This window comes from Cygnus atratus, chromosome 7 (assembly GCF_013377495.2).
Source record: "Cygnus atratus isolate AKBS03 ecotype Queensland, Australia chromosome 7, CAtr_DNAZoo_HiC_assembly, whole genome shotgun sequence".
NCBI classification, from domain to species: domain Eukaryota; kingdom Metazoa; phylum Chordata; class Aves; order Anseriformes; family Anatidae; genus Cygnus; species Cygnus atratus.
In genome coordinates this window covers 16,657,557-16,681,991 of record NC_066368.1, presented here as the reverse complement: position 1 = coordinate 16,681,991, position 24,435 = coordinate 16,657,557, and the positions used below count along the sequence as shown (strand labels likewise).

General features: G+C 34.0%; 1 protein-coding gene across 4 annotated transcripts in view; it reads left to right on the top strand.

The window, feature by feature from the left end:
* Positions 1-24,435, top strand: part of IDE (insulin degrading enzyme) — a 62,824-nt gene that overhangs the window by 28,802 nt on the left and 9,587 nt on the right. For 3 of the 4 annotated variants that reach the window (XM_050712047.1, XM_035541601.2, XM_050712048.1), the window contains exons 12-20: positions 5,438-5,540; positions 6,522-6,644; positions 8,799-8,881; positions 12,911-13,055; positions 15,817-15,927; positions 17,528-17,648; positions 19,530-19,621; positions 20,455-20,566; positions 21,585-21,752. In XM_050712047.1, the coding sequence (XP_050568004.1) occupies positions 5,438-5,540; positions 6,522-6,644; positions 8,799-8,881; positions 12,911-13,055; positions 15,817-15,927; positions 17,528-17,648; positions 19,530-19,621; positions 20,455-20,566; positions 21,585-21,752 (1,058 nt within the window). Of the gene's footprint in view, positions 1-5,437; positions 5,541-6,521; positions 6,645-8,798; positions 8,882-12,910; positions 13,056-13,605; positions 13,751-15,816; positions 15,928-17,527; positions 17,649-19,529; positions 19,622-20,454; positions 20,567-21,584; positions 21,753-24,435 lie in introns of all 4 variants that reach the window. The other variant, XM_050712049.1, reaches the window with a different exon arrangement.

Here is a 24,435-nt window from a genome sequence, read left to right as displayed (position 1 = left end):
TTTTTCCCCTACTTTCTGCAGATGTATATTTATTTATTTATTTATTTTCACCTTTTTCCCCATACAACTTCTCATTAAGTTCCTAAAGAATAGAAATGTTCTGGAATTACATGAGAGGCCAGTACTGTGTATTACTTTGCCTGACCTACCATGTAGTTGGAAGGCATGTAATGAATTTATGAGGTGCCATACGCTGCAAAGAATTACAAAAAAAAAAAAAGTTTTAAAATAAGCATATAAAATTAATGTGTACTTTATGTGGGTTTCTTTATGCCTCAGCTTGCTTTCTATGAAAATAACATCTTCTGGGGTATTTTAAAATATGAAATTAGTCACTGTAACACTGAGTGCTGTGGAAATGACATTTTAGTAATTCTGCTCATTTAGAAAAGGAGGTGGCTATTAGAGATTTCAGCTCATGCATTGAGAAAAAAAAAGAAAATATCAAATAACTGCTGCTCGGTTGTTTGTTGTGTAATATATAAATTTGTGTGTATATGTTTATGATTTAATATGATCTAATTACTAGAAAGGGAGAGAGCAAATTAAGGTTGCATGGTCAACAATTAAACTAGCACTTTAGAGCCTGAATTTTCTTTTTTGCAGTTTAGCAGTTCTAATACAGCTTTTGTGTATGTAGTAACAAATTGCAATAATAAATTTAAGTTATGTAGAGATACTAAAATGTATGGAAACAGAAACAAGGTGTTAATTATGATTCTGTATATCAGTCTTAGTGTATGTCAGATGTTCAAAAACATCTGTTTGTCGGAGTGTTTTAGAAGCCAGGTATATGTTGCCAAGATACTGATTGTTTTGCTCTCTTTCTGAATATATTCTGTATACATTTTTTGGACAGTCTTGTATACAGAAGGACAATGAGCAAGCATTCACATATTTTTAGGGCATATTCAATTTCAACCTTCTGAGATTAGTGTGAATAACTTAAAATTTTGGGCATGAATCTTCACTGTATTTGTTTGTGTGACAAAATTTCTTTCGTGCATTCATTTCGTTTACACTGCGTTTTACTTTATTTTCAAAAAAACGGTGTATTTCAAATAATTATTGGATAAAGTAGGATAAAATTGGATTATGATGCGTATTTGCAAATGTCATGGAGTTCTGCTGTTTCAAGGCGTATATCGGTAACGATAAAATAACTGGAGCTGCCTAAGTCAGTGACAGTAGTTGCCATAGTAATTAATGCCCTTTAAAGAAGGGCCTGTGTCTTTGTATGTGGGTGTGCATCTATGTGTAATGTGTGTGGGATACTGAACTGAAGCTGGAATACTTGGAGACATCGTATTTGGAATAAGAAAAACTTTCAAGAAAATGTTCCCGGTTCTCTTTCCTATTTTCTTGTTTATTGCCTAAGCTCTTGAAAATTAGATACAAAAGCTTACTTGTAATATAAAGACGTATTTTAGTAATTAACAGGGAGAATACATAAATACTGCTCTTAAAGCTTATCCAGAAATTCCACACAAATTTGAACTTCTGACGGGTTTTAAAATTGTTCATGAGTAAATTTTTTTTTCCTCCACCTTGCCTAAATTTTGTCTTGCAGTGGTTTAGCTTTTCGTGACTTGACGTACTGCTTTTTATAATAGACTTATTTGTTATTTGCTTTTCCTAATCTTATTGGAATTCACCTGCACCAAGGGCTTTTCTTGGCATATTTATATTGGGGTAGCTGTATTCACAGTTGAGACTACTGTTAAGTGTCTTTAAAGAAAAAAAAAAAAAGCTTTTTGACCATGTTATTTTCTTAACAAATTGTGTTTTTAAAAAGTATGGAAAAATATCTATACTCACAGATGGTAGCAAGTATCCATATGCTCTTCTATTTGATTGAGCCATAACAGGAAATTTTTATATTCTCCTCCTGCCCCCGCACGCTATTTGTTGCATTTATTAGCTTAATTTCCCCAAGAGAGAAACCTCTTTAAGATATAAGCATCATTTTTACTTGTTCAAACTTCATTGGGTTTTGCCAGCCATCTGTGAAGATAAGGCATTTGTCGCAATTTTAGCTGAAAAATGTAATTTTCCTGTTATTTCCAATACATCTTTTTCCTCATCATCTGCAGTATAAATGCTCTCATTAAAATTTAAGAAGTTAGTGACTCATTAGATTAAGCAACTAAAGAATGTTTTTTACTGGATCTTAACTGGATCCTTTTCCTTTCTTTTCTATATCTGAAGTGCAGCATTAGTAGAATCTTAGATGGAAAATTTCTAAGGGCCTGAATTTCACAGGTAGTGAACAAACAGTTATTTAGTGTAGTCGTTGATGCTCATCCCTGATGATAAACATGTTACAAATATAGTATGTTTACATTTTTTTTTCTTGCATTGTATTTGATGAAACATTTTGAAAATCACAATTTGTTCATATATTTCCCATCACAAGCCATTGCTTTTTGTAGGAACGTTGAACATAACTGAGTAACTGAGAACTACAACCATTTGTCTGTACAAGAATGTACATGTAGAAGTAAATTGCATTTATATATATATATATTTTTTTCATGAATGGTTCAGAATTCAATTTGTGCTTGTTTAGTTTAAGAATGTTACAAGAAGGTCATAATGCCTATTTTGCATTTCTAGTGCATTTCAATGCTGTCTTAAACCATGTGGATGTTCATAGATCCAAAGAGTACAGCACAGGAGTGAAAAGGAATAATTGGGAGCTTTAAAGATGCATCATGATGTGTTTAAATAACTGCATAGCACTGTGTTACGTGTGGTACTGCTTTTTCCCTTTCCCTATTTTGTCCTGCTGTTCATTGCTGTAGGTGCTTGGTTTTGGTTGTGAGTTGCAGGCAGATGAAATACCTTTTGGTTTGTTTCATATGATTGTAGGCATTTTTTTGAGAGAGCTCAAAATGTAACTAATTATTCCAGTGGTGACTGGGGGTATAGGGAAGGCAGGAGGATCCCATGAAACAGAACTTCTTACAAAGCTAATTTCCACAATTCAATTTTCTGTACGTTGAGCGAATAGAATAATTCTTACCTCTTTAACTCTTCTGTGTTCCTACAGGAAATGTATGGGTGCCCATATTGTCACTACATTCCCTTCTCCAGGCTACTGATTCTCAAGCAGCAGAATAAAACATTTGTGTGTTATGGCACACCTTTGTCTTGCTGCTCAGTCCACATGATTATTGGAATTCTATCAGGATAATCTCTTAGTTTAGGAGATTATCTTTTTTGGTTTTTTTTGTTTGTTTGTTTTAGGAATGGAAAAAAGACCTGGTAGGTTGCTCTGAAATTCTAATAGAATTTGTTTTTTTACAGTCTCTTAGCAACTTCATCTGTACACGGTAGAGCTTTTGCTCACCAGCTGTCTGAGTTAAAATGCAAAACATAGAATATTCCTATGGCTCATTTTTATGAAAACAACAATCTCTGTAATAGATTTCACCTTATTGACTGAGCTAGTGTCTGCTGTTTTGCAAGAGCAAATGTTCTCTAGGACTAAAGTGCTTAGCTCTTTGCTGGGTATTTATTTAGTATTATATTGTTTCTTTTGTGTAAAAAAACAAACGAACAACAAACAATACAATAGATGCAACATGCAAACAGACATGAAACTATTTTATACAAAGTCACAATAAAAATGTTAACCGTTTCTATTGCAATTTACAATGACAGATGAAATATATCTCTCAGAGATGAACATTCTCATTCTGGTTTAGACATTTCGTAACTTTTGCAGAGAGGCATGGGCTATTGTGTATTTGTATGTGTGTACATGCTCATGCTAATCATGTGGTTACTCAGAGGAAATCATCTGCATTCCTGAAACATGAGGTTTGATTACCCTGTTTAGTGTGTCTGATTTAAAATAGTGTCTCAAAATTAGACTCTCGTACAAGTCTTCTTCCCAGTCTTACAAGTCTTCGTACAAGTCTGCTTCCATTTTTGAATTTATTGCTAGAGAATGTCTTTACAATTCCATGTGGCTCTTAGATATATTTCTCATTTAAATGCATCTACTGCTAGCTATTTGTCTAGTGACCTTTTACCCCACTGTTGTCCTGCTGTTTGAAATGCAAGGCTGAGGTTAAATTACAGTAATTTGAAAATTCTGGTAATAGGGGAATCTTGAACTTAATACAGCAGAATCCTGTTTTCTTCAACGTTATTGGATCATTTAGTCATTTACATGTATACATTAGATGAAAAAGGAGGGATGAGGACATAGACATTCACAATATTAATATTCTGTGTATTTAACCTTTTCAGTGTATTGCAAAATTCACCCTAAGGGTATTCTCCAGTAGTGTATTTGTAAAGTAAAATTCTATATTTTGAGGCACATCCATATGCCTGTTTTGATTCCTGCCCCTATTTGTTGTACACATTGAAAATATACAACAATATTCTTAGCCTGAAGATATTGTGCTATAAAAGAACACTTGCGTTGTATATATTTTGATGCTTTAATGTGCATTTTAGCCATCTGCACAAGATTTGACAAAGTTTGTTTCTGTTCTATCCAGCATCTAGCGATCATTGAATGTATGTAAGAGATAATTCTGCTACCTTTTTGAACAATTTCAGATTTCTTATAAATTCTTTGTTTTACCTTTTTTACTTCTTTACGTTTACTTTTAAAGTTAGCTCCTTATTTCTATTGAAAACTATTTCATGTTGTTGGCTGTTAAAAAATTGAAGGTATTTTCTTGATACCTGTTATGAAGACTACTGAATAAATACCTATTAGTTTGTAATTTTCTTTATTCTGGATTTCTTCTCTTGGGTGGATTTTCTGGGTTTCTAACTGAGTGCAATTCTCTAGTATTGACTATATTTTCTCTAGTACTCTAGTACTAATACTATTCTCTAGTATTGACTATACCTCCTGCTTTTCTTATCCTCAAAAATGAATAAATAAACAAAAAGGTGTAAATCTGAAATGAGAATAATACAAAATGAAGAAACATGAATCAGGTTATGAACGGGAAAACTGCAATTGCAATAATGTAATCTAAAACCCTAGGTCTGGAATAACATTTCTATAGTCAGTATTTTCACTTCTCTGAATTTTGATATAGGTGGTATGAAAAATGCTATTAGTTGATTCATTCTTTCTGAAGAAGATCTCAAGTACTTCTTCCTGTGTTTTCTGGAACAAGGACAAAGTTTATAAAATAGACATTGAATACAACAATTATGTATAGCTCTAGGTTGTAACGCTTCAGAAAAAATGGTTAAATTAAATTATGCTGATAGCCTGATTTCATGGTTAATCTTAGTGGTTTGTTAAATATCCATATACTTGCCATCTAAATGTACTCTGTAATTATCCAAGGGAAATAAATGCATTATCATGATGGAACAGAAATAGTGCTCTGAATAATTTCTCACACTGTTTTCTCAGACATGTTCATGCAAAAGTGCTTTGTCTCTTTGTTTTCAGAGTTGCAATAGTGTCCAAGTCTTTTGAAGGAAAAACCGACCGAACAGAAGACTGGTATGGAACACAATACAAGCAAGAAGCAATTTCTGATGAAGTTATTAAGGCATGTTAAAACATTTAATATATTCCAATATCTACAAGTGAAAGGCAGTGGTAAATTTCTAGCCTAATTTTACATTTAGAGGAAGGGAAAACATAGATTTGCTGTACATAGTACAAAAATATGCATTGAGTCTGTTTAATATTATAAGAGCCAAGAATCTTATGTTGGTCTTTAAATTTCAAATTTATTACATAGAACATACACGTTTTAGTGGCTTTAAACTATTTAAAGTTTTAATAAAGAGAATGTTATTCCCTATATTAAAAACTGCAGGTTTTTTTATAAAAGTTCCATAATATGCAGTAGCTACTTTTAAATTTTAAAAAGTTGATATATTTTTGAGTCTCAATTAAGAATAGGATGGTTCATTAACATTTAAGAAAGGAATGTTTTTATAACTGCTATATATAACTGTTTCTGAAATTGATTTTTGCAACTTATAAAATGAGAACATTAAATGAGTTTTTAAAAATCAAAACACCAGCAATGAAGGTGGGCAAGTCCTTGTTGAATCTTGTTATTCACTACTTCTTCTTTTAGGAAGAGATGGCTAAATACACCCTAAAGCTATATTGGACCTGCCCAACATGCTTTGGACAGACATTGCATAGGATCACCTCACTTCCTTTAGCTTGTCCATACCTATGTTTTTTGCTGATGTGTTTAGTGTAATGCCTTCACTTAGAGTTTGCATTAGCAGAAAAGATGAGGTACAGAACCACTTCCACTCTACTGTAAACTTTGAAAGTTTTCTTTTTCTTTTCTCATTCTCCTTCTGAGCACTTCGTCCTCCTAACAGTCTACTTCAGTTTGGTTTCTGAGATGTTTCTCTCTTTTCCTGTTACTTTACTAGTATTTACACATAAGATAGTGGAACATATTATTGAATCTTCTATTACAGTAGAAAGACAGTGAGTATATATAGTAATACATATTAAGTAGAAATTTTACTTTGCATCATTGTTTTTCCTATTTATCTAGAAATGGCAGAATGCTGATCTGAATGGGAAATTCAAGCTTCCAATGAAGAATGAGTTCATTCCTACTAACTTTGAGATTTTGCCATTGGAAAAAGATGCGACACAGTACCCTGCCCTTGTCAAGGTAAGGTATCTATCTGTTCTGTTTGCTAGTTAACTTTCTGGGAAGTTAGCAGTGTGTTTTTAAAATACAGAATTTACAATATTCCAGAACGTAATAAACAATAAGAACAAAAAGATACAGGCCTTACAGGTATTGCTAGATAATAGAAAGTCCATCCAAGCTAAACTTTGGATTGTGACTACTTGGGTTCCTATGAAAACGAATCCACAAACAATTTGGACTCTTTTGCCATTTTGAAAGTGTGTTAACAACTTCTATAAATAGTATTAAACCTGGTTTATCCAGCAGAAGTGTGACTGCCTGTCTGGTAGTTTTTGAACAGTGTTCAGTAAATCAGGGGTGTAGACAAGGCCATCCTTTTTTAACTATGAATGAAGAAAGCTTGCAATTGCATGGAGAGAGATATAGAAAGATGTAAACACACAAACAAACATCACTTTCCGGCCTTCTGGAAGCAACATTTAATGATCTCAATATGTTTAGCAAATCTCAGTATCTGAGTACTTAAAAATTACTTCACACTAGTTACACATAGCTGTCTTTTCTAATAATGTTCATCTCTATTCCAGGCTTAGCTGGAGTATAAATAGGATAAGTCGTCTGCAATTACACGTTGTGCTTCAAATTGAATACTAAATTAATTCAGGAACACTTTTTTGCACACTAGATTAATATGTCTACTTTAGTGCAAAGACATTCTTCAGGAAAACGTATTTATTCTGCACAAGGCACTTTAGGCATATACTTGAAGCAGTTTTATTAACAGAGGAGGACTTTGAGCATGTATTTAGGTTCATCCTTCACTGAAACACTAAACCTTAGCAGGGACAACTACTACAGCTCTAGTAAGTAACGCTAATTGGTTTGCTACAGAAACTTGATGGTCCTTCACTGTCTCTGTAGCAACTAGGCAATTGATCTACACAAAAGCTTTGCTTTATGGCATCATTACTTTAGAAATTTATCTGCTGTTAGTTTTTCCTTTTGCCTTTAAAATATTTTCTGAGGGGAAATGTTTTTAATCTTCTGTACTTGATGAATTATATCTATTACATATTTTGCCCACATCTTTCATATATTCTCCCCAGCCGTATGTCTGCTCTTTTGCTTTTGTGGGCCCTGGCATTTGTCTGACCCCCTAGCAAACCATTACAAGAACCAGTTCGGCAGAGATGAGCTGTACAAAAAAAGTGCAATTATTTTTTTTTGTCATTTTATATGCATAAGTGAGCTTACTGTAGACTGGAACAGTATTGTGGAGAAAGGGAGGGGAACTTAAATGTGAGCAGGGATGGCCTTTTTCACTGGCATCATGTCACTAGGTCAGTTCTGTTGTAATGGCACATCGTGCTCTTGGAAAAAAAAAACATCATGAAGGAGGGCAGTTAGGGTATTGGTTGAGGCCTGAGAGCATAATTGTTATCATTTGGTCCTAGAGCTAAAGATTTTCGGCTACTGGGTCAGTTTTCAAGCACTATGGATAGGCTGTATGTATTATCATTCTGTCCCTGATGTAATATGTATTCTAAACTGTGTAGTAGCAATTTAATAGAAAAAAATGTTGTCAGAATAGAAGAATAAGAGAAGCTGTTCAGATCCTTTCCTATGCTGGGAGGTTACTCTAAACTTTTGGTGATGGATCTTTTAGTTAATTTCCAACTAGCTTAACTGCTCTTTCTAAACATGCATTTTTTTATTAGCAATGCTGCTTTAAAGCAACATGCTCTGAATTTCTTTTAACAAAAGCATTAAATACACAAGAAATACACAAGTATTCTCTTAGTCTAAAATGTGTCTATATGCTGCTGTAATCTCAGTGCTGTCCCTATAACAACACATCTTTCAATGTCCACATTAGCAGGGAATTCTGTGAAGCTAACTTTATTAGTTGTCTTTGACCATTCCTACTGTAGAGTTGTTCCTGTTATGATCATAAGCTCATTCACAAGTTTGCAGCCATTTAACTGTATGTTAAGATGCTGTATGGTGAGAAGAGTCTCAATAAGAATCAATGGATTTATATATAAATTTATATAGCAAGAATGTGAATTTAAGGGGACAACACTTAAACTAAGATTTGAAGTGATTAATATATTTTTAATAGTTTAGTATTATCACAGTTAGAAGGTGACTTAACCTCTTTTCTTGACACAGGACACTGCTATGAGCAAACTGTGGTTCAAGCAAGATGACAAATTTTTTTTGCCAAAAGCTTGTCTCAACTTTGAGTTTTTCAGGTATGGTATGTTAAATATACAACAGAGATTGCTCTCTGAAAGTTTCTTGTTTGTTGGGAATCTGTGTTTCTCTGACAAAAACCTTGCATGTATTGCAGCTTTAAAACAGTTGTCCTTGGTGGAATATACAGTAAGAATGAGATAGCAGGAAGGCTCATATAAATTATGCACTAGATGAGTAGCAAGCAGTTGGAGGTACTCCATCTATATATTAACAGGAAAAGTTTATCTAAAAAGGTTTTTAAAAAGAATTTTCTTTTATTTTCTATATCTAGTACATGTCTGCTAATAAAATCTACTGCAAATTGCAGTATAGCTTTTTTAAAATGGGAGTGTATTTTTTCATTTAAGAACTAAATGACAACTGTTTTGAAATTATCATTATTTATAAGATACTATTCTGATATTCTTTTTCATTCAAATTCTGTTTAATTTGCATAATGCTTGCCAGTATACAATTCTAACTGTTTAAAATTGTAGGTTTTTATTTGACACCAGTAACTAATTTTTTTTAGATGAGCACCCTCTGCATTATCTGTCAATGAATGTGTGATTCTTACCTCAGGATGCATGACAGAGTGCTGTTACATTAATTCTGGTCTTGCATTATTTTAACCATAGGATTATTTATTTATTTACTTTTTAAAAATTAGCATGAAAATGATGTACCTTCTTAGTGTTCCAGATCCTTCCTTTGGAGTAATAATTTGTAACTTGAGAATTTCATTAAAAAAAAAAAAAAGGTTACTGCTCTCTTCAGAGTACCGTTATTTCTGTGCTGCATTTCAGAAGGTGGAAATAATTTTGGGATCTCTCCTCCTTTGGCCTAATAAAATATTTTAGCGATATTGCTGGAAATGCTGTTAGATGGGCTCTGATAGTTGCTCATAGATGGGCTGTTGAGTCCTTGTTCTGAGTAAGCACTAAACTTTTTTTATTAAGGTGACCTTAGCAGAGTTTTATATGGAGGGTTTTTTCTGAGTGTGCCAAAACTACCGTTGGCCACTAGTTGGGGAAAATAGGTTGTGTAGGCATTTCCTCTTTCATTTTGCAGCTATAGGACAAACGTTACAACTGTTTTAACTTTGTCAGTGAATGGAAGATCAAAATGTTTTCTGCTTGTCTATTACTCAGAGAACAACAAATGCAAAACTTTGCAGCCTTTGTTCTCACCTGGTGGATTACCACTGGACTCTGTGTGGCCAGTCTCAATGAACTGCCTCATCCCTCCTAGGGATTATTACAGGTGGAAAGATGGCTTTCTTTGTAGGGTTGTGGGTGAAGGTTGTTCTATTTGGTTTTGGTTTTAAATAATTAAAAAAAAAAAAAGAAGGATATTTTGTATGAATGGATGTGAAGATATTTTGACACTATTGGCTGCATCACTTCCAAAGGAAGTGATAAGCAGGTTTGTCTGGTTTTGATACTTTAAAAGGGTTCTTAGCGAATTTTGCTCTGAGACTGGCCGTGCAGGTGGTCATTAGAAGAAAGGGTGACATGTGTAGTATTTTATTAGTGAGACAGGATTAAAACAACCATGGCTCTTACGGCCAAGTGAATTGGTGAATAATGCCATCATAATAACTTGGTTTTCATAAAAAGTTTTTGGCTCATTCTAGATCAGACTGACAGTTCTTGCGACTGACAGTCGCAAGAATCAGTTCACACAATAGACTGCTTCAACAGGATAGGAAAAAAAAAAAAAGGAAGATTTTTACTACCTGCAGCCCTAATCATCACGGATCACTGGAAGAATTCCTGACCCAGATGTTCTAGCAGCAACTACTGTGTAGGTGAATTAATATGAAGTTGCTGAGGGTGGTTTCTCCCTCAAACGTATAAATCCAATAGGAACAGTCTGACTATGTGAATCTCTTGAAGTCACTGTTTTCCAAAACTGAAAATCTTAAGATTCACTTACCCTAGGGTAAGTGGCATGATGCAAGGCTGGTATTAAAGACACACCACAGTAAAAATCTCTGACACAGAACTTCTAAGTCCTTTAAAGCTGGATGGTTAAGAGCTTTTGCTTTTATATGAATTATGACTTGAGAACTTAACAAGTATCCTTTTCTAAAAGGATGCAAAACACCAATGTAATATGCTATTACTTTGAAAACTCTCTAAAGGTAATTATAAACTCTTCATATTGTTTCTCAAGTGTCAGAGATTGATGTTAAAATACAGTGCTAATTATATTTAACCTATATAAGGATCTGTGCTACCTTCCAGTTTAAGAACTATTTCTAGCAATTTGAGAGCCTTTGATTAAAAACACTAGCTGTTAAGGTAACCCACTATCAACACTTCAGTGTTGATTCCAGCTATGTCACTTTCAGATCGTGTTTGAAAGGAGGAAAAGACCAGACTAAGATTGTTTCAATACATAATCAGCAATGGAGTTGTTTTGCTTCCTCAAGTCTAGTAAAAAGAATAAAAAAGTAGACTAGAAATAAACATTTACTTACCAAGTTGTCAGTAATAGAAAACGACTCCCAGAACATTATTTTAAACATTTTTTGTTATTTTTCACTCAATGACTAATGATTTAGTAGTCTTCATTAGTTTTGAAATTCCCTGTTGGCCTTTGCCAGCTAATGGGAAAGAATATAATGAGTTTGGAGGAAGATATAAGATAACAAAGGATTGACCTACACCTTGCTTTTAATTCAGTTTTAATTTAAAAAGTTCAATATTAACTGGACTTGCATCACTGGGCTTAGAAAAATTGCTCATTGTGGAAAATTCTTACTGTAGAGGGAAATGCTGAGTCCTGTTTTTCTACTGACCTGTTTGCTTAAGTTATACAAACCCAAGCCCAGCATGGTTAGCAGAGCAGTAGTAAAACAGCATATCCTAGGCTGTGATTTCAGTCTAGAAGGCACAAATATATTCCCTAATAGTTTTTTTTTTGTAATCTCAGGTTTTGTAAAACCTGTGCTTTTTTTCCTTAATCCCTTAATCTAAAATGAAGAAGTCAAAGCCAAATTCCTAAAATTATTAGGAACCTTCTTAAAAATACCTTTTCAATGTATACAAAAGTTGTTGGCATGTGTGTGTTAGTGATATGATCTGTCTTCATTTTACTTCATTAATACTGGTATACATCATCCAATACCACGCTGTATGAGCCTAAACATATCTAATAGCATGTCTCTGAATTTGACGATGGGTGGCTGCTTAGGGAAAATAAATGAAAATGGCATATTTTTGAATTGCAAGCGCAATCCTGACAGCAATTTGTCTTAGATACTGCACATTATTTCTGTGAAATTGATAATAAATTTATATGTATTTGAAAAGCTTTAGAAATAATTTTTTGACAAATAACTTGTCTTGAAATTGCAAATTGTTAAACTACAGAGCTATTTAACAAATATCAGTACTGTTGAAACATGGCTCGAGTCTTTGAGTTGCATTTCTTTTTGAGAAATTTCTGGCAGTAGCGTATGCGATCAGATGCTAATAATACAAAAGTAGAGCTTTTATGGTTGTTTCCATTAAAAAGATATCGGAAAGAATTACTGTGATATGAAAGTGAGTATGCAAAACCTCTTTCCTGAGCTGAATTGGGGATGTACCGCATGTTTTTCATACCACAAATTCCTAATGTCTTCATTTGTATAATAACTACTTTGTTTTCTCATAGAATTATTAATCAAATTACTGTTCAATACATGGATTGTCATTTTAGTCTGTTAAATAATGATGTTTATCCAGGATGTATTTCATTTATTTTATCCTTGGTGAGTTGTGACTTATGCAGCAAAATAAATATAATGTGTCTTGGTTTATCAGCACAAGTAAAGGATTATCTCGGAATCTTCAGTGTATTTAGCATCACTCAAACCATAAGCAAGCTAAATAATTATTTTCAGGTATGTTCATATTTGGCTTCAAGACCTTCATAACGGGATCCGTCAGCATATTTGCAGTAAAGATTGCTTCCTTCAGATCAAACTTAAAAGGCCAAAAGAAACTGAGAAATAATTTTAAACTACATATTTTACTTTCAACACTTTCTTCCAGCCCATTTGCTTACGTGGATCCCTTGCATTGTAACATGGCCTATTTGTACCTTGAACTACTCAAAGACTCCCTCAACGAGTATGCATATGCAGCAGAACTAGCTGGCTTGAACTATGATCTCCAAAATACCATCTATGGGATGTATGTAAGTACCCAAATCAAGGAAGAGCTTAGAGCCTTAAAACTACTTCCACTCATCAACATTTTTATATTGATTTGACGGAAGGACTTTTATTTAAAAAACAGCTTTTTCCATTGTGGGTCTAAGGCTGTTATTCCTTTTGATCTTGATTATTAACCATCCTTTCTTTGATTTGAATTTTAAGTTGAATTTTGTTCAAAGTCTTCAACAATCTTTCCATTCATATTAAGCAAATTTTCTTCTTTCTTTTTATGTCATTCATGAAATGAATTAGTTATAAGATTTATTCCTTCATTTAAAAGAAAGAAAAAAGCAACCTAATCCAAGCTTACAGTTTTAGTTCAGTTTGTCAGATACCTACTAAAAACTTTCTGACTGATGGGGTAGAAGACCCTTTTTTATGCTATTAAGTAAACAATACACTTCAGCTTTCCTGTTCAAGGACTACTGATCATGAGGCTGCATATACATACTCTTCAGTCATGTTTCTTCATCCATTACTTTGTCACTGCTTGAGGTATCAAAGCATTTCTTTTGTTTTTCTTTTTGTTAGTCGCTACATTTATGCTGATCCTCTCCATTGCAACATGACATACCTGTTTATCAGGTTATTGAAGGATGATTTAAAAGAGTATACATATGCAGCACGCCTCTCAGGTTTGGTCTATGGCATTGCATCAGGAATGAATGCAATACTTGTAAGTAAGAAAAAAACACAGGAGGAAATTAAACAGCTTGGGAATTGTTGAGCTTGGAGAAAACATTTGAATTCTGCATTTCTAAATGAGATGGTTAATGTTTTTTCCTTTGCATATATATCATGAACTAAAGTCAAAGCAAAGCAGTGCATTTTAATTAGTACTGAATGACCTCTTTGAGATTGCAGTGTCTTGTGAACACGTGTGCAGTGCAGCTGTTGCATTCTATTTCACATTTTCACTTGCTTGCATGGTAATCTTGAAAGTACTATTGCTAGTTTCTATATGAAAAGATTAAAGTTTCTGTTGAATGAGCTTTAGCTTTACAGATTCTGTCATAATTCTCTAATTCTACTGTAGTAAGCTATGGAAATGGATTGTGCATGTGCTCATTAGAAGGCATTGCTGGATATTTATGTCTTTTCCTTAGTGTGTGTTTTATCATGCATTTTAAAGTGGTGGCAATATTTCACTGAGAAATACTGATAATATGATGAATGGTTATTTTTTATTTACCTTCATGTATGAGGTTTTAATAATCTCTTGATGGTCAACAAAAGCTTTTAACAGAACTTCACTATATAACAACTTATTTTGAAATTTCCTGTGTTATTTTCGAAGTCATCTTACTAAGAGAACATACTGTATATTGCCCTTGTATTTTATGTATGAAAAAGTGCTGTCTCTTTATCCTTGGAATTTCTTTTTTATCCAATACAAATCCAGTATCTCATTTCCTGGTAGCATTCACTTAACTAACTGAGAACTTGATTATCTGTTCTCAGTCTCAAAGCTTGCTGAAGTTTCCATGGCTAGAGGGGTGGGGTGGGGGTAATTTTTCTTCATTTCTAGTCACAGTTCAGAATTTTAGGGTAATTTTAAATATTAGCTGTTTCTTCTAGGAACTTCATATTCCTCTATTGTAAAGATTATATTTTCACATAAAATCAGTTTACTCTGTTTTGATATTTAGGAAATTCTAATACTCTTTTCTACATTGTAGAGTTTTTTTTATATTTAATATGTATAACTGTATAGTGTTGATACTTTAAGCAAGGATAGTAGCTATACTAAGAATACTCACCAACATGTTTATAAAACTGGATTCTTCTGCTAATCTAGGATGTCAACCTTTGCCATAAATCCATTTATTATATCTCTTTAAATTCATTGTTTAGATATGTTTCAGTAACTGTAGAAGAAAAAACTTCTTCCTAGTGGAAAGCAGAAATTGACCTGCATATTGTTTTGTGCCCTAAAATTTAGTTTTATCCTGATAAAGAAACTGCACTAATCCTATTGTTTCACCTACGTACCAAGTTTTGAAGATTTTTTTTTTCCCCCGAAAGGCCTTCGGATGCCTTTTTTCATTGGGCAAAACTTTCTATACCTATGATGCAATCATATAGCATATGTATTGTTGTTTTAGTGTTTGTTTTGTGTTTTAATGATCTAGCTTACTTTATGTATGCGTTCCATAAAATCTGCATGATCAGATTGGTATCTCTGATTGTAGACTAACTAGCCAGGTGTTTCAGTGCAGCACCAGCCTTTATTATTAATTGTGTAGTAGTTGGCAGTACCCCTTTTCTCATACTACTGCTTACTTACACTTACATACAATACATTTCTATGTAACAAGATAAATACGAAACAGTTAAACATAAATTGGAGGTAATATTTAAGAAGACTGTGACTCTAGTTCCGTTACTAAAATGTGAAACCTAGAGTAAAACCATTTCAGTACTCCAAACATATTGTTTACTGAATGACCTCAATACTTATTCTTAAATGTTAACAATCTGTGTTCTGAGTACAAGTTAGTTACACTAATATGAATTTACATTAATTCTCTGCATTCATAACTCTTGAGTAAATATGCAATATTTTATTCATCAATTAGTTATCTTTGGGTAGAGGGATTTTAATTTAGTATAAGTTAATATTGAATAACACTGAATTTAGATTGAAAAGTTTACTGTTCATTGAATTATGTGAGATTTGGTAATTGTTTTATTCTTACTTCATCTTCTGTACTTAAAGCAAATTATGCACTTTTTCCATAGCTCTCTGTAAAAGGTTATAATGACAAGCAACATATCTTGCTCAAGAAGATCATAGAGAAAATGGCTACTTTTGAGATCGATGAAAAAAGATTTGAAATTATCAAGGAAGCGGTAAGCTACGTGAAAAGTTGCAGTTTTAGAGTAGTTTAAAATTGAATGCATTGACTTGAAGTGAAATCTTGAGAGCTAATTATCCATGCAACTTCAAAATGACATTCTGTCTCATCGGGACTGTGAAAGCTTTTTTTTTTTTTTTTTTGTGGCTGTGAGTTCCCCAGTGTGTCAATATTAAGTTCTTTGGTTAAAATAATTGGCCCTGGAATCTTCTTTCAGTCGGTCAGTCTTATAATTGACTAGGGGATTGCAACTTGCTTTGATGGGAGTAGAAATCAAGAAGGGGGAAAAGAAAAATCGTATATCTTGTATTACAATTTGGAAAGGCCCCAGTGGGATCTAGGCACATAGGATGAAGGGGGAAAGCAACATTTCTTCTCTCCAGAGGTGAAAGGGACCTCTGCTCCTGGGCCAAGATCATTTGGTGCAAAAGTAACCAGTTGTTTATGTACATAATGAGTTCTGCATATCTAACTTCTTAAATTTAGTGACTCATCTATATATATGGAATATAAGTTAGAAAGTTTTAACTAGGTGTGACAAATATAAAGGTCAAACAAACAAACAAACCCACTAAATGACAACAAACAAAAGCAAAAACAAATGAAAAAAAAACACAAGTCTGTGAATGATCTGTTTGGGGTAATTCTCATTTAATTTGAGATGTTTCCCCCTCTTTGTCTTTATGGTTCACTTAAGCTTTGTCTCTGTGTTATGCATGCTTTTGTCATTTTACAGACTTTTATTACATAGACCATTTCTGTATATAAAATAAGGACAAAATACAAAAAAGTCAAATCAGTTGGGGAGATGGCAAGTTTTCCCCACATGTTTACACCTGCAGATTAGGGAAGTAACTGATTGCTTCTGTTTGGAGCAGATAGAGGGATGCATCCTCAGCAACTTCATGCTTGTTTCTTACCCATGCGATCTGAAATGAGTTACTTTTGTCTTGTAATGGATGTGATGCGCTAATTAGCATATCTGTAGATCCAGGAAATTCCAACTTAATGAAAATATTAGTTCGTACTTCCAGTTCCTCCTATAGAGGAAAAGGTTTGTTTATTATGGAAAGGTGCATCTGGACTAGGAAGGGGTTCCTTTGGAGAAGCTCACTGATTCTTCTCTCATACTTCCTTTATCCAAGCTAAGAATGCAAAAAATTTCTCAGATGATTCTGTATTTTTCCTAGGCTGAAATAGTTAGAAATTAACTGGGAGAAAAATATATTTTATATTAGATAAGTTTTACTTTTCCCTGGACAGTCATCATAGAATGCATGTTTTCTGATTACAGCCACTTGGTCTAGCCTACTTAACTAGGCTCTGTCTACTATCATTTAACTTTCAGCCATTAATTTTATGGAGAAGTTTGGCTTCATTCTCATTTAAACAATCTTAATGGTAACTGCTTAATCCATAGCCTCACAAGCCTATGTTATTACTAAGATGATTTAACGTGGTTTTTGAATTGATCTAGGAGAATGTTCTTGGCATTTGAAATGGACTTTTTTGATGGTACACAAAGTTGAGAGTAGAGGGTTAATATTTCATGTTTAGGTATGGAGTTCTATAATTTAAACTCAATTTTGTTTCAGTATATGAGATCGCTTAACAACTTCAGGGCTGAACAGCCTCACCAGCATGCGATGTATTATCTCAGACTCCTGATGACAGAAGTTGCTTGGACCAAAGATGAATTAAAAGAAGCTCTTGATGGTAATGTTCTGCTAATTTTAAAGTCTATTCTTTTTCATTTTTTTAATGGAAAATGTCTTATAACTAATGAAGGTACCTATTTTGAACTCTGCCCGTTATTTAAGTGAGCTCCTGCAGTGCCAGACCTGTGCTGACTCTTCTGGGTGTTGATGCCTCTGCACTTGTCCTCCAGTTTCTAGAAAGTTGAATAGTTCAGACAAAGGGCTGTACAAAGGTATGGACTCAACTTGATCTGTCCCTGCCATCAATCTAATGCAACTTCCTGCCAGTGCTAGGGAAGCAAGTTGCTGAAAACTTTAATGGCTTTGTGGACATGAAGCCTGGGTATAGTGACACCAGTGCTTAAACCAAAACTAAATTTTCTAGGACTCCAGCTGACATTTGCAGACACTCAAGTGTATCTGCATTGTACTTCCCAACATGCATACTGTTTTGTGTTTTGCATTGTCCAGGGATCCTAAGTTCAGTTCCTGTAGATAATAAAGATTATAAAGAAGATTATGGTTCTTAAGAAAGAAGTGCCCTATGGTTTGGGGATTTTAAATTAAGAGATTTAATTGATTTTGGTATTTGCTGAAGAACTCTTCCGTATCTCTATCTTACTGTGTTATAACAAAAGGCTGTTACTGGGACAGTTTGCAAAATATTTTGTAATGTCTCCTTGGAATACACTGAGACATTCTTTTCAAGAAGAGTATCTGGCTTTGGTTTTTATTTGAGGGGGTGGATTCAGAATATACATCCTTACTTGTCTGACTGACACGTACCATACTGTTTAAAGTTCTGATACTGAGCACTGCTTCATTAGATGCCCAAAGCCAGCTGCACAGAGGTATACGAGTTTTTCCACAGGACTGCTCCAGGACAGAAATATAAATGTTTAGCTGTATGGTCTCTTGAATGATTGCAGATATCTTAGAGATTAGCAGTTGTGCCAGTGCTGCCAGTCAGTGACAAAACTAATGCTGATTTTCATGGCAGTAGATTCATCTTAATGACAGCCACATTTCAAAAACAAACAAATGTTCTGTTCCTTGTGTAAGTTGCCTTTAGAAAATTAATTTCATTCTATTCAGCATCAGAATGGTTAAAAATGGAATTCTGGAATGGAATGCTGTCTACTTAGCATTGCTGGAAATCTGCTTGAAATACAGGGAGCTGAAGTGTGATTTATTTTCCTCTCATCTTCTCTCTCATTCAGTGCAACCCCAATCTTTTGCACTATTAATAAGCAGTTCTAGAGACAGAAATTAAGATGAGGATTATGCAACAGTAAAAGGACCGTTTTCTTTTCCGAAGGTCTTGTAACGCACATTTAAGATCAAAAAGAAGTAGGGATTCATGTGGAGTCAGGGAATTAACAATGAATCTGTTGACTTTAGGATGAACACCCCCATCCATTTAACCATCCTTCATCTCTTATTCTGTTGATTCTGTATTTTAAACTATACTTTGCTTTATATATAAAAACTGCTTTACAAAGGTAGGCTAACATAGAAATATTGCAAAAATATTTTTCTTGTATATTGTTTGTTGCAAGGCTTTATCTTGGAACACCACCTGAATGACTGCAACTGTTTTCTCTGGAGAGGGAATGTTTGTTCAGAATAATTGGAAAGAAGGCTTAAGAAGGCTTTTTTTTTCCTTCTCTTTTTGGAATCTGGGTCAGACGATATGTGAATTCTAAGCAAAGCAAGCTATATGATGAGTGTTGCTGTTTAGACCTGGAAACTTTCCAGTGTTGCATTTTTAAGTAGAGATTCACTCTTTTATGATGACTTTCTCTTCTTCCAAGAAGTATACCTTACCTAGTAATGAATTAGGTACTTCCTAATGTAAAAATGCATATCATTGATTTAACTGTGTTAATATCTATTCTAGATGTCACTCTTCCCCGCCTCAAGGCCTTTATATCTCAGTTGTTGTCACGGTTACACATCGAAGCTCTTCTTCATGGCAATATAACAAAACAGGTTGGTGTGATACTTTCTTTAATAACACAGTTTTTAGTTAAAAGCAGCATTAAAAATGGAAGGCTAGTTTAACCTTCTTAGATCTTAATGCAGCTTTGCCAAATGTGATTTCATAATTTGACTTTGTATTATCTTTTTTTATCTTTATGGGACTATCACAGTGTTATTTTTTCCACTTTAGATTTATTAGGCTAAGTGCTGCCCTTGTGTTGCTCTTGGAAATTTAATAAAAAACAGCTTATGATCTAAATATTTTGAAGTCTCTGTTGCATGTCTTTGCTGTAATGTGATCAAGCTGCGTAAGGAATGATGTGCTGCAGATCCTGCTATTCTGTTTAAAAGTATCAGGCTAACTAACAAACCTTTAACAATCCAAGATCCTGCCAAATGATTTGCTTTGGACAAAGCTGAACAGGAATGGTGGTCCATAAAAAACAACCCTCAACTTTCACTTGTTTCTTTGGGAGTAAAAAACAGAAAATGTTAGTTCTGTCTTCGGGTAAAATAGTTACAGCATGTACTTGTGTAGGACACTTAATCAAATATTTGAATGTATGTATAAAAACAAATGCAATACCTTTCTTATATTTAAAACATGAACATTTTTACATTCTGTCTTTGGAAGGCTGGCATAGCAGTATTCCTGTCAAGATACTATACTATCTCTGGGACATTTTACTAGCAGGAGATGTTACAAAACACTGCTAATGACTGCTGAATGTATGGAGCATGTAGTATAATAAGGAAAGGGGAGGGGGGAGTGAAGCTTGTATTCCTTCTTAATTTCTTACACACTTGTACATGAAAGTCAGTTCTCATGTTTTCTTTTCCAGGCTGCATTAGGAATTATGCAGATGGTTGAGGACACTCTCATAGAGCATGCTCATACAAAGCCACTGCTTCCCAGTCAACTAGTGAGATACAGGGAAGTGCAACTTCCTGACAGTAAGTTAAATGTTTTACTTATAAATCTTTAATGCACATTAAACCGAGATTTTCTGTCTGCTAATGGCATTTTAAGATCAATAGTACTCTGTTTCTTGGAGTTTGTTTCAAAGTCAGATTTACTTCAAATTACTTTAAACTGCAAATTTAGTAAATTGTGGTTTTGTTATGTAAAATTACACATGAATATATGACTTTTTCCTGGCATACTTGAAAATGAATTTGATGTCATTTTTAATGTATGTGCATAAGTTGGCCTTCATTCCTTATTCACTCTGTATGATTTATGGAAACAGGAACCCTGTCCTATTCTTTGTTCCACATAGTATACGTATTTGAATAAGCGTCACTCTTTGAGCAGTTTTGAGTATTAATTGAATATTCAGTGGAGGGTTGTCCAAAAACCTCTGATTTATTGAGGGAGAAAAAAAGCGATTACGCAGATAACTTTTTTTGATATAATTTCTTCTGGTCTCATAGTGCTTTTATGATTTTAGTTTTATTGTGCAAAAAATCTAACATTTAAGAAGTGAGATTCAAAGAATCCTGCGAGTTACACAGGAATGATGACATTTTTGGCTACACAGCCAAACCCAATTACTGTAGCTGATCATCAGCTGGAAACTACTATATGCCAAAGAAGCTATTGGTATTAAATGCTAAATTATTTTTAATGTTCAGAAATGCTTCTAACAAATTGTCTTTAGAAACTGTATACATGTAATGTAATACAGAATTCCATTCCAGTTCCAACAGTATTTGCTTGAGGAGAAAGGAGACAAGTTTCAGTTCACTTGCTGATATGCTTAGGCTATGACATTTTTGATATGTTAAAATAATCATTTCTTTGTCTGTTTCATAAAAAGCGTGCTTGATCTGTTAATGGTCTATCACTCATGAAATGCAATTATAATAAAAGGTTTAAGACTTTTAAGGTAGAATTTCCAGTACCTTTTTAATTCTGGACAATAAGAATGTATGCTTTTGTGAACTTAACTGTTTTAACTTTGCCTTTTAGAAGGGTGGTTTGTATATCAACAGAGAAATGAAGTTCATAACAATTGTGGCATTGAAATATATTACCAGACAGATATGCAGAGCACTTCTGAGAATATGTTTTTGGAGCTCTTTTGTCAAATTATCTCAGAACCATGCTTCAATACTCTGCGCACCAAGGAACAATTAGGTAAGTTTTCTCATAGTGATTATTTGTCAGTATAGACACACACACACACGTTCACACAATTACATGAGTCATGATGAGGTGTTCTTTCCCTGCTTAGTGAATGCCAATTAAAGGACACATGGTAAATGCAAATCATTTTAACTGCTGATGACTCAAAGGAATGTCACTGTTCACATACTCTTAATTGAGGAGAATTAAGCCAAATTTTTAAGATATGTCTGAAATATCTGAAATAATCTCTAGTTAAAAAAAACAAAACAAAACAAAAAAAACCACAACAACAATGTGCAGAAAAAATCTTTTTTTTTTTTATTTAAAAAAAGTAGACGTGTAGGAGAATTTTTACCAAGAGGAAATTAGATCAGTTTTGTAAATTTTAGATCTTAGAGAATCAGCAGCAATTTGGTCTTTTCTGCTCGTGATCTCACTTCCAGGCTTGCTTGAGGATTCACAAGCCTTAGTTGAGGATTCACAAGCCTTAGCTTAGGAATACTACCGCATGGGTAATGGTAAGCTGCAATACTGATCAAGTCCTAAATGCACTATAAGAGTACAGCTATTTACTAGTAAGTACAAATAATCATTACCTGAACCAGTAAGACTGAAAACTGGTAAGTTTATTCCAGATGGGGTAAGAAGGGGAGACAAGCACTTTACATAACGGTTTGCATGATTGAAATATGGGTAAGTAGTACAATTGCTTTTATTATTATTATTATTATTATTATTATATTTTTCCAAAGGTGAGAGGCAGAGGAATGTCTCAGTATGACGACTGAATGGAAAAATAACATCGGTATCATTACAGCATTATGAATTACGAGGGAGATCAGGCAAGGTTAGACTTTTTGTGAGCAGAACTAGCCAAATCGCATTGATCTAGATAGATACCTGTTGAAAATAGGGCAGGACCCAGGTTGCTTCACTGGTTTTTGGAATGTGTTGGTGGCAGGTTTCTCACAGAAGCTGGAGGCAACTGCTAAAGAGGAGGTGGGGAAAACCAGTGAGGAAGAACTGTGTGATTATATCAGTACAGCAATCTATATGGTGTGACTACAAAATAATAGAGTTCACAAGACTTAGGGGGGAAGATAGCCGAAATACCAGCAAAATTCAGTAAGCTCAATGGAATTGTTAGTAAGATCTCTGAGAAAGCTAGGGGGAAACGAATTTCAAGAGTTATCAGTCTGTTAAACAATAGAAGTAGTGACAACGACTCATTAAATAAATACTTCAGAAATACAAGAAAGACAAAGGGAAAAGCAGTAAATTTTAAAGAGTTCAGGCATGATGAACTCTACATTTCAAAAGCAAAATGCTGGAGAATTGGAACTAGAAATCTTACAACTGAGAATTTGGGTAAGTGCTATGCCCTTCTTTTTAAAACAAAAGAGAAAAGAGCAGGGAAATTGCTGATCAATCAGCTTCATTCTAATTCCTGGGGAAGAAAATCATATATTACCAAAGCAGTTACAAACTCATAGAAGACAACTGAGAAACAATTACTAGGCAAACTCATTTCAAAGTAACCTATTTTTTTTATACGGTGTATGGCTGGCTGGATGAAAATGGCAATGTCATGGGTCTCATCTTGATAGCATGAAAGGCATGTAACATTCTCAAACAAGCTACAGAGAGAGCCTAAATGTAAATGCTACACATTTGGATGGAAAGCTGTGACTGGAGAACAAATAAGAATAGTTCATTAGAAAAATGTCATTCTCTATTCTCATCCAACGCTATTTAGTATTTTCTTCAACTCTCTGGATGATAGAAGACTGAATATACTTCCGAAATCTTCAGATAATAATAAGCTGGGAGAGGCTGCAAGTGTGTGGGAAGACAGAATTAGAATTCAAAATTAGTTTGACATTCTGGAAACATGACTTGAATACAGATAAGATTCCTATTTGGTAGGAATGGTTTGGCAGGAATAATCAACAGCACAGACACAAGATAGGAAGCAATTGGCTAGGTAGCAGTTCTGTAGAAAACAATCACTAGATTACTGTGGGTCAGAAGTAGAACATAAATGAGCATTGTCAAGCTGCTGTCTAAAAGAAACACTGGGATATATAAAGGGAAGCTTCCAAGATGAACGTGCAATAATATTTCTATGTTGTTCAAGGGTTTTGAAATACTACGTCCAGTTTTGACACATAGAAGAGCATCAAGGAATGATTAGAAAGCCATAAAATGGCATTTAAAAGACTGAAATGTGACAGGTTTGTTATAAGAAGGGGAAGAGGACTGAATAAAATCTTAGGTATTTAGATAAGAAAAAGCTGCAAAAAAGGAAGGGAAAAATAATATTTCCTTTGTATTTAATTGATAAAATAAATAATTCTCTTACATCGCAGCAAAGTGAATTCAGATTAGACTTTATAGAAAAATAGTAAATTCCTGGTGTTGAGTCTAATGCAGTGCTAGAGTACAGCCTGATTTCTGCTTACCTAATCCTGATGACAGTTGCTTTTGTTCTTTCTTGGTCTGCCTCATCTCCTCCTCACCCCTCCCCTGAACTGATACCTCAATGAAATAAAGATGTTTTTAAAAGTACAGTGACATATTTTGAAAACCTGTATTATTTCATCCATAATAAATTAGATGTAGCATAAAATTGCAGCCCTTTCAAACTTGTCATGTTTGTCAAACTTAATTCTGGAACAGAGGATTTCTTTTA